General features: G+C 41.0%; 1 protein-coding gene across 3 annotated transcripts in view; it reads left to right on the top strand.

Moving 5' to 3' along the window:
- Nucleotides 1-10,024, top strand: part of LOC118556304 (baculoviral IAP repeat-containing protein 6-like) — a 133,629-nt gene extending 123,605 nt beyond the window's left edge. For all 3 annotated transcript variants that reach the window (XM_036130659.1, XM_036130660.1, XM_036130661.1), the window contains exons 42-43: nt 7,876-8,010; nt 8,808-10,024. In XM_036130659.1, the coding sequence (XP_035986552.1) occupies nt 7,876-8,010; nt 8,808-8,987 (315 nt within the window). In that variant the 3' untranslated portion in view covers nt 8,988-10,024. The remainder of the gene's footprint in view (nt 1-7,875; nt 8,011-8,807) is intronic.
- The last annotated feature ends 1,474 nt before the right edge of the window (nt 10,025-11,498 follow it).

Consider the following 11,498-nt stretch of genomic DNA (forward strand, 5'->3'; position numbering starts at 1 on the left):
ACAAAGACGATGCAAAGTGCTTTACATGATTAAAATATAGGAAAATAAAACAGAATAAAAGCAAGTAGGAATAAAATGTAGAAACAAAATAGAACATTAAAAACAGTTGAACTAGTGATGTTTCAGTAGAACAGTTTAACTAGAACAGTCAAAGGCAATCCTAAACAACTTTCTGCACTTTTACCATTTTCTGGAAGTTTGTTCCAGATAAGCGAAGCATAGGAACTAAATGCTGCTTCTCCATGTCTGGTTCTAGTTCTGGTTCTGCAGAGCAGGCTGGATCAGCTGCAGCTGTCTGACCCACTTTTTAGGCAGACCTGTGAAAACACCGTTGCAGTAATTCTACTAAAAATAAACAGATGGATTAGTTTTTCCAGATCCTGCTGAGACATTAGTCCTTTAATCCTGGAAATGTTCCTCAGGTGGTAGAAAGCTAACCTTGTAATTGTGTTTAGATGCTTTTGGAGGTTAGGGTCTGATTCCATCACTACTCCCAGGTCTCAGGCCTGATCAGTGGTTTTTAGCTGAAGCGACTGAAGCTGTGAGCTAACTTTTGATCTCTCCTCTATTGGTCCAAAGATTATTACTTCTGTTTTGTTTTTATTCAATTGAAGAAAATGTTGACACATCCAGGCATTGATTTCTTCTTAAATCACAGGCCTGTGTGTGCTTTCAAAACAGGCAGCTTAGATCTTAGAAAAGAAGTATCATTTATTGTACAGCAAACTGAGACGTGCCAGGATGTATTTCAGAAGAAGCACAACTTAAAATTTTGCAGCATCCACCTGAGTGCCACACATAAGATAAGATCCCAAAGTCTGACATTTTCTCAATAGATGGCTTAGCTTTATGTTGTGATGCTATTCCTGGCTGCCTAAATCTAATCAGGGCTTCAAATACAACTTGTTGTGCTTCATCCTAGATATATTATTGTCTGCAGGAGGTTGTCATCGTGCTAGTTCCTCTGTTTCAGTCTTGCACTTACAGCTTTTGGCCATAATAGTCCCATGACTACCTCCCAATGTAATCTTTGAATTTATTTTTATTTTATTTTTTTTAACACTATTGTTTTTCGGAACATCTAAAAAAACAGATGTAACCATCCACTCAAAGATAAACAAACCCACCAACAATAAAAATAATTACATACATAGACAAGCAAACATAGTACCGTATTTTTTGGACTAAAAGTCGCTCTGGAATATAAATCTCATCAGTCGAAAAATGCGTCATAAAGTGGAAAAAAACAAGGTTATAAGGCACACCATCAATTTTTGAGAAGATTTAAGGATTTTAAGTGAGCCTTATAGTTGGAAAAATTATTCAATTCCACAGCTGCATCCACAATCAGCTGAATAATAGAACATATATGGGAGGTCAAATGGGGTAAATTAGCTTAACAAGCCAGAAAGTCCAACCCAGAAAGTTCTCGTCAGCGCATTTCGGTCCAATTACACTGAAATTACACCGTGGGTGTAGTGGTGCTATATGCTAGGCTAACAGTATTACACAGATATTTCAGAGCAACATAAAGCTCACGTGGATCAGCAAAGTTGTAAAACGCTTGGACAACAGACCTGTAAGATAGCGCTAGCTATCATTAGCTTCATGGAGCCCAATAACAGGTTCTTTCTCGGTCTGACCACTTGGAGCTGCACCACTTAAAGCTCCACTGCGTGAATGCATACTGAAACAGTGAAACAACATACAGGGGTTGGACAATGAAACTGAAACTGAAACACCTTTTTTTAGTGTGGGAGGTTTCATGGCTAAATTGGACCCGCCTGGTGGCCAATCTTCATTAATTGCACATTGAACCAATAAGAGCAGAGTGTGAAGGTCCAATTAGCAGGGTAAGAGCACAGTTTTGCTCAAAATATTGCAATGCACGCAACATTATGGGTGACATACCAGAGTTCAAAAGAGGACAAATTGTTGGTGCACGTCTTGCTGGCGCATCTGTGACCAAGACAGCAAGTCTTTGTGATGTATCAAGAGCCACGGTATCCAGGGTAATGTCAGCATACCACGAAGAAGGACGAACCACATCCAACAGGATTAACTGTGGACACACGAGGAAGCTGTCTGAAAGGGATGTTCGGGTGCTAACCCGGATTGTATCCAAAAAACATAAAACCACGGCTCCCCAAATCACGGCAGAATTAAATGTGCACCTCAACTCTCCTGTTTCCACCAAAACTGTCCGTCTGGAGCTCCACAGGGTCAATATCCACGGCCGGGCTGCTACAGCCAAACCTTTGGTCACTCGTGCCAAACGTCGGTTTCAATGGTGCAAGGAGCGCAAATCTTGGGCTGTGGACAATGTGAAACATGTACTGTTCTCTGATGAGTCCACCTTTACTGTTTTCCCCACATCCGGTAGAGTTACAGTGTGGAGAAGCCCCAAAGAAGCGTACCACCCAGACTGTTGCATGCCCAGAGTGAAGCATGGGGGTGGATCAGTGATGGTTTGGGCTGACATATGATGGCATTCCCTTGGCCCCATACTTGTGCTAGATGGGCGCGTCACTGCCAAGGACTACCGAACCATTCTGGAGGACCATGAGCATCCAATGGTTCAAACATTGTATCCTGAAGGAGGTGCCGTGTATCAGGATGACAATGCACCAATACACACAGCAAGACTGGTGAAAGATTGGTTTGATGAACATGAAAGTGAAGTTGAACATCTCCCATGGCCTGCACAGTCACCAGATCTAAAGATTATTGAGCCACTTTGGGGTGTTTTGGAGGAGCGAGTCAGGAAACATTTTCCTCCACCAGCATCACGTCGTGACCTGGCCACTATCCTGCAAGAAGAATGGCTTAAAATCCCTCTGACCACTGTGCAGGACTTGTATATGTCATTCCCAAGACGAATTGACGCTGTATTGGCCGCAAAAGGAGGCCCTACACCATACTAATAAATTATTGTGGTCTAAAACCAGGTGTTTCAGTTTCATTGTCCAACCCCTGTATGTACATCTGTTCATTCTTTGTTGTTGTTTACTACATGGTTCATGTTGGTCAGTATGATTAGATAGTTGCAGAGTTTTAATTTATCTAACCCTAGGGAATTGTTTGCCTAACATTTTGAAATTGTTTTATCTAAACAATGAAATATTGAGTTTTGGAATATCTATAGGCATCATCTGTAAAAGAGTATTCTTGGTAGAACTTTTCTTTGGATACTTTCCATAAATAAGGCAATCTGTCCAGGATGGTGATATAGTTTTGAATAGTAAGAATTTGATTTGGGTCAAAATCTACATCTACACAAAAGCCTGAATTGTTACATTTCTTCCGTCAGCAGCACAGAGACACCCTCCCTGCAGACACTCAGCTGACCCTAATAATGAGCTGCTGCTCATGATAGGCCCTTATTGTAGCTTCAGCTCTGCTGCCCTAATCCAGCCAAGGGTAGCCATTTCATTTGGTCTGCCATTCATTCAACTCTGACCTTTCCACTGAGGTCAGTTCATCATAGGAGCCCCTCTCAGGGTGTGAATCACCAGAAAGTATAGCACCAGGATCATAGGAAAATTCAAACCCCTCCAAGTTAAGATTGCAATTCTGTTTAGGAGTTATTGAGTTATGGATAATTTTGCCAAACAGAAGGTCAGCTTGTAGAGCTAAGTAATGACTTACAGAAACTGTTAGGTCAACTTTATCTAGGCATCATTGCTCAGGAAATAGAAGTCATAACATTCTTAAAGTCCTTATTGCTTTAAAGTGTAATTAAAATCAAACAAAGCAGGCACAGATGGGCCTTAGCCTGGTCCATTAGCAGTATGAGGGATTGCAGCAAAGCCATGTACAATGCAGATGACTCTCCCTGTGGCTCTACGCTTCCCCAGGAGTGAATGCTGCTTGTCGGGACTTTGATGCAATCAACTGGTTTCCTTATATAGGACATTTTTGACCAATCTGACCCAATCTGTATAATATGATTGAACTTGACTTTGTAAAGTGCCTTGAGATGACATGTTTCATGATTTGGCACTATATAAATAAAATTGAATTGAATTGAATTGAATTAGCAGCATACATGACTTGTTGGACATGCAACATTTTGACTGGCATCTGCTGTCCTTAAGTCCAGATAATGACTAAGAGACAACTTCTGCTGTGGTCCTTTCTGCAGCTCTGCTGATGTGTTCTGAGACTCTGTCAAGTCTTACACTCGTCCAAGCATGTCCTGTCACTCTTCGTGAGACACCGTCCTAAACACTTAGAATTATGACACGTAAATGTGTCTGAGTGGCAGTAAGAGATGTCTTAAGGATTATCTTCAAGCTTCCACTCCTTGGCTATTTTTGTCCACTGAATTTATACATACAGCACAAATTGAGAAAGTTGAGAGCTTGTATTTTTAAATCGCTTGTTTTTTGTCAGATATAGTTCTAAATATATTTCTAATTAATACATCACTTCCGAAGATCACGACTTGTAGATAATATCTAAAGCCTGGCCATACCGTAGATAAAGTACATAACTAGTTAAAATTCTTTGGGTTTATCTTTTCTGGTTTTGTGGCAAGGGTTTTCACATACCACACAAACTGGCCGTCTGTATATGATCAATCTTTTATTTAGTTATTAAACAAATACCCTGTATACCAGTCTATAAATAATGGAAATGTAAATAAAATAATTTGACTATTAAGCATCTACAAATTGAGTCATACCCAGACATCAGTTATGTTTTGTGGTCTTTTTAGCTTAATTAAAGCGCAAAAAGTGTTTACATACAGCATGTGTGACCTTGAAAGCAGGGATGCCCACCACACCCCTCTGTTTGTAACAAAGGCAGCTGGGGTAGTTGTGGTGGGTGGAACAAACAGTCAGGGAGGAGGAGATGGAATGAAGATTGATAGCAGAGGAAGATGCACAGGACAGAGAAAGTGTATCCTAAACCTTCGCTTTGCTTCTCTTCTCCTGGTAAACGGCAAAGAAGCCACCATAATAAGTTATTTCCCACCCCAACAGCACAGCAACAGCTCCAGACCTATTGTCAGAACACTTGCTGCATACTAATGGCACAGTCCTGACGACTGTTGCTAGGACATGGACTGGAAGGGGCAACAATGCTTGTAACTTGAGTGTAGCTGATTGGCATCTTCAATCAAAGGGAATGTCATGGTGACCTAAAATCCCCAAATTAGAAAGCACCCTGTACACTTAGAAAGTGAAAAGATATTGTGCACACAACCTTTGGCTGAATCTGAGAGGCTTGTAGTTTCTTCGTCTCCTCTTAGTTTTTAGCAGATTATTCTGTCATGTATGAGCTGTATCCTTTAAAAAAGCAATCTGAATCAGCAGCTCAGACCTTAAAGTTAACCAGAGGAACGGTATCAGCCTGATTAGTGCCTCTCTAATATTTAATTTCTGTTTAGCCTTAGTTTTTCCTCTGATGGTTTGTTAGAGATGTTGTTGTTTTTTTGTGTTTTTTTAATGACCTGCTAATTACTGGCTCGAACTGAGCAAGAAAACTTGGCTGGTTGGTTGTTTCACCACTAGTCCCAGTGTATTGTTTCCTTGTTTGGGTTGCCTTTTAGTGGCGATAAATGAGAATGACCCACTGAATGAACATGTGACCCTGCCTTTAATATTCATTATCAGCAATGTTTCTAACGCCATGAGTTTAAAACGTAATATGAATAAAAAAATACTTCTGTCAGACGAACCGTCTGTATGAAAAGCAAAGTCACTTCCTGGCATTTTTCCAAAAAATAGTGAGAATGGTAAACGATGGTCTCAATAGATTGAAATATTTCTCCAAGTATTCTGCTGAAAGTTTTATATTTAAAAAGTGAGCACGGGAAGTGCTCCTCTGCCAACAGTTAAAGCCACATGCCAGGCCTTTGCCACAACATCACTTGCTGATGAGTTCTCCACACATCTTATAGACTATCGTACTTTTTGGACTATAAGGCGCACTTAAAATCCTTACATTTTCTCAAAATTGGATTGTGGACCTTATATATGATTACTGTTGTACTTACTGGCTGATATTATGTTGTACATAAAATCTGTTTAAAATGTACGACTTGGGGACTTCCGGTTATGGCGCTGAGGTGAGCAGACGCGTTCAACCTGAGCTGAATGCACAACTGCATCCTTCACTCGAGTCCTCAAATCCTTTAAAAAAAATCAACTCTGAATCCCTGTATATAAACTAACTGACCAAAAAGATCGGGTTATTAGATGTCTGGAGGGAATGCCATCCTTTGGCTAAGGAGTTTACCGTTTTCTCTCACCCTCACGGTGTTTATTCAAGAACTGATTATTTTTTTCTATTTAGAGCTGACAGATACAGGGTTCTAGACTAAAATTGGTACTAGGGATGTCTCAGATCACTCTGGGGTGTACTTGAAAATATGTTTAGATTCCCCGTAAGATAACGATAGGGAGACTGAACACAGCTCTGTTGAATGATAACAAATTTGAGGAATTTATTAACAAGGAATTCACAAAATACGTAGAATTTAATAAATGTCTCCAAGTAGTAGTATGGGATGTGGCAAAAGCAGTACTGCGAGGGAAAATTATAATGTGGGCATCAAGGAAGAAAAATCTGAACAATTCATTGACCTGACTAAACGGCTAAACATTTTAGAGCAGAAACATCCTGAAACCAAGGACCCCTCTCTACTACATCAGATAGCTGCAATAAAAGTAGACCTAAATAGGAAGCTCAATGACAAAGTGATACTTAATCTCAAATATATTAAACAAACTTATTATGAGAATGGACCACGAGCAAAAAAAATATTAGCCTGGCGACTAAAACAACAACAATTAGACAGATCCATCTTTAAACTTAAAAATCCTATTTCCAACCAGATGTGTTTTTCCCCAGATGAAATACATAAATCATTTGAAATATATTACAGGAATTTATATAGTCAACCTGAGTTGACCGAGCTTCCCTTAACAAAGCAGTTTCTGGACTCTTTGGACCTCTCCTCAATTGGCAAGGAGCAGATCAGGTGGGCCATTCCTCCCAACCACGCCCCTCCAGGTCCCACTGTCATTGCTCATGTGAGCATTAAAGTCCCCCAGCAAAATGAGGGAATCCCCGGGAGGGGCACTCTCTAGTACCCCTTCCAAGGACTCCAAAAAGGGTGGGTAATCTGAACTGTCGTTTGGCGCATAAGCACAAACAGTCAGAACCCGTTCCCCCACACGAATGCAGAGGGAGGCCACCCTCTCGTTTCACCAGGGAGAACCCCAATGTGCAGGCACCGAGATGGGGGGCAACAAGTATGCCCACCCCAGCTCGGCGCCTTTCACCAAGGGCAACTCCAGAGTAGAAGAATGTCCAGCCCCTCTGGGGGAGACTGGTTCCAGACTGGTAAAATGGGGTCTGTCCCCGTGAATCTAGGGTATCTGGTCACCCTGCCGGAGAGGAAAAGTGATTGGGAAAAATATGTAATGCGTTTCATAATCCGGTGCGTATTATATGTGGACAGAGACACACATGGACGTGTTAATTCATAGTGCACCTTATGATCCGGTGCGCCTTACGGCCTGAAAAGTTTTGTAATATTGAGAATGTACTGCTTACACCAGTGTGTTGTGATGTACCTAATTACTTCAGTGTATAGATTTCTAGCTTCCATATTGAATTGTACATTTCTAAATTAGTTCAGATGGTAACAGGTTAGAATTGCTGCGTTTACCTCAGCCCTCTTTTCCTCTTTACAAACTACTCTACCATTCCCTGGTCTGAAAAATCTCCACCACATGTAGATGCACATTCAGTCCCTGACTTCTTCCCCAGATGATCCATCTGTATAAATCAGTTTTGATGTAGATAGTCATGTTGTCAAAAGACATGAGACGTAAAAATGTGGCTGAATTCTCTGTGCAGGTGATCCACAAACATTTCTACCTAAAGAGAATCGAGATCATGTCCCAGTGTGAGGAGTGGATCGCTGACATCCAGCAGTACAGCAATGACAAGCGGGTCGGTCGCACCATGTCCCATCATGCAGCTGCCCTCAAGGTAATTTCCTTTAGTTTGCTCACAGGAGGGAAGGTGAACAGCATTCGGCACACATGGGAGGTCCGTTTTCAGTCCAGGTTCTGTTTGAACACACAGCAAGATCGGTCTTGTTTTGTTCCACATCTTATTTTGACCCCTAAATTAAGATAATTTAGGGGTCAAAATACTTATAAACCCCCCCCCCCCCCCCCCCCCCCAGAGAATGAGAACCACGGCGCAACAGATTAATGCGCGTCCGCTCTCAGAACGCTCGCGTCCAGAATATTAAGTAAAATTCCAGCAACACATAATGCTGAGACACTGTGGTTTGTGCTAAATGTGCATCTTTTTTTAAATGTTGTTTTGGTGGATTTCAGCCGTCATAAACGATGCCAGACAATCGGGCTTCAACGAGTTGTTTCCGTGTTTACATCCCAACTGTCAGCCATGACCGCGATTATGAGCACCCATTCCAATTATACACCAGCAAACCATTTTTTGAAAATATGGTCTGTCACTAATGCATGTATTTCCAAGTTGGTCGATCTCAGAATCAAGTAGTACTTTAAATCAGCCTAATGAAGTTCACCTAATCCCTACAGCCCGTTCAGGTCTTTCTAGGAGATTAGAGTTGTTGATGATCCCTCAGACTGTTGTGGCTACATGTTCCTACCGTTCACCCGCCCCTTATACTAGATGACCCTCCCAGGCATTTCAGGCAATCGTCTGCTCTTTAACAGAATGCTGTATGGGGGGGGAGGACTGGTGGAGCGGAGCTCTGTGAGTTCTTCTATTTCATTTTCTTTTTCTTGTTGCAGAGACACACAACTCAGCTCAGAGAGGAGCTCTTGAAGCTGTCCTGCCCTGACGGCCTGGAGCCCGATGGAGACGAGTTCTCTGAGAAGAGCACTGCCCTCATCCTCAAAGACATGTCTGGCCAGGATCCAGAGAAGCCCAGCGGCAGCCAGGACAGCCACTGCAGCGAGGGCCAACTATGAGACCCCCGTCCCTGCCTGCCAGCATCTCCTCCTCTTCCTTTCTTTCCAGCATCTTCGGCCTCTCACCTTCCCTTTCTGATTATTACTCTTTAAAGACTTGATGGCTTCAGAGGGCAAGCCACCACTTTGTCAATATTTGTATGTAAAGATCTAATTGCAGAATAGTAGTGAAGGAGGGAGCTCAAGTACCAGAAACCGATGAGACAAACTCTGACCTATGCTAAGAAAAAACTTTTATTCACCTGTAAAAGACTGTAAACATTTTGTGCTTTTTCCAATTGTGAAATAACCACTGATTGGTATGTTATTAAACTTGTTTATGTATACATAATGGCAGAGGAAAATGACAGATTATATAAGGGAAACTACCTTTAGAGAAGAATGTTTACTGAATGTTAAGTCCTTTTTTTTCTTTTTTTATTTGGACTGTTAGAGTGGTGATAGTTGTAACCAAGGATTTATTGGTCATTCTTAAAGCATATTATTTAAAAGAAAACACACAGGTAACTGATTCTCAGAAAAGCCTCTTTGGTGATTCCACGCTACCTTTGATTTGTCTTGGATCATATCCGCTTCAATAATGTCTGAGATGGACATTTTTAAACCATATGTTATCCTTTTTACAGGCTCCAAATTAAAAGGCTTAACCACACTCTGGATCAGCATTTGTTGCCTCTTAGAACTTCTCCATGACTGCTTTTTATTGACATGACTGTAGACGGCAAAACTGGGAAGTGTAATTTAAAGGCTTGTGCATGTGTCTGTGTGTTTTCTGTGCGTGTGCAACAATCCCCCGTGAGATACAAAGCTGTGATGTGCCTTTGATCTACACCATACCACCAAATGCTCCCAACAGAGTACCTTTGCTGAATAATCTTATTTCTACACAATTCTGCTCCGTCTGGCTAAAGAAAACTGCTTTGATTTGATTTTATTATGTTGAAACAGCAGGAAAAAAATGCACTTTCTATTTTACCCACTCCTTAGTACAGTCACATAATCCTTTTGCTAGGACATTAAACGGAACTTGAAACTAAGGACTGATTGTGAGAATGCTTCTTTTTGTTTAGCATGATGTCCCTGAGCTGAAGAGCAGTTTTATTTTATTTTTTTTCCCGTCAAGCTTTTGCTTTTTGATCTGCTAGGAAGGGGACGTTACTGGAAAGCAAATTATATTTAGAGGTTAGTTACAATGATTGAATTTGTAGCTGGAAATTTTTTTTTTTATGTCACAAAATCCCTTTTAAAATCTCGTTTCCTGTGTGTAACTGAGCAGGACTGCAGCTTAGCTAGCAGCCCAATCCTGAGTTTTATTCTAGTGAGGCTTCCCACGAGCAAACAGGAACTAAAGATGTTCAGATGGAAGGTCTACTCACTGCCAGTCTGATGTGTTCTGGAGATGTTCATCTCCATAAGTCTGAAAACTCACATACTGAAGTGTGACGGCTTTCAAGCATTTGTTTTTGTTCAGTTTCATGTAAAACACAAAGGATTTTAGTACAGAAATGTGGGGCAACTGAAAACTACAGTGCCTTTTAAAAGTAACCCTTTTAACCTTTATTCTTAAATTCCAACCTGTAATTTGAATGCTTTTTTATTTTATGTGATGGATCTGCTCAAAATAGTCTTGGTGAAGTCTAATAAGAAATATATATATATATATATATATATATATATATATATATATATATATATATATATATATATATATATATATATATATATATATATATATAATAAATAAACTGGAAAAAAATCTATGTATTCTACCCCCTTTGCAATTACACTCCTAAAAGGTTGTGGTACAAACCAATTACCTTCAGTCCCATAATTGGTGAAAACTTAGAGGCACATAATGTCAATCTTTTCTGAAAGGCCTCCGAGGTTAGGACCACAATAAGCCGGACACTCCATAGAGCTGGGCTTTATGGAAGAGGACCCAGAAAAAAGCCACTACATTAGTGTTCAAAATAAGAAGGCTCGTTTTGCGTTTGCCAAAAGGCACATGGGCAACTCCCCAAATATATGAATGTAGGTGTTCTGGTCACATGAGACTAAAATGGAACTTTTCAGCCACCAAGGAAAACGCTGTCTGTCACAAACCCAACACATCCCATCACCCCAAGAACACCATCCCCACAGTGAAACATGGTGGGGGCAGCATTATGCTGTGGGGGTGTTTTTAGAAGCTAGGATCAGGAAACTGGTCTGAGTCGAGGGAAAGATGGATGCTGCTAAATACAGGGAGGTTCTTGAAAAGAACCTGCATCAGTTTGCCTGTGATTTGAAACAGGGACGGAGGTTCACCTTCCTGCAGGACAATGACCCAAAGCATACTGGTATAGCTGCAATCAGATTTAAGTGCGTTTGAATGGCCTAGTCAAAGTCCAGACATGTCGTTAGACTTTTATGATCACTGTTCTCAACTGAAAACTATCCAACATGGAGGAGCTGAAACAGTTTAGCCTCGAGGAATGGGCAGAAAGTCTAGAGGCCAGATGTGGCGAGCTC

This window comes from Fundulus heteroclitus, unplaced genomic scaffold (genome assembly GCF_011125445.2).
Source record: "Fundulus heteroclitus isolate FHET01 unplaced genomic scaffold, MU-UCD_Fhet_4.1 scaffold_37, whole genome shotgun sequence".
Taxonomy (NCBI): domain Eukaryota; kingdom Metazoa; phylum Chordata; class Actinopteri; order Cyprinodontiformes; family Fundulidae; genus Fundulus; species Fundulus heteroclitus.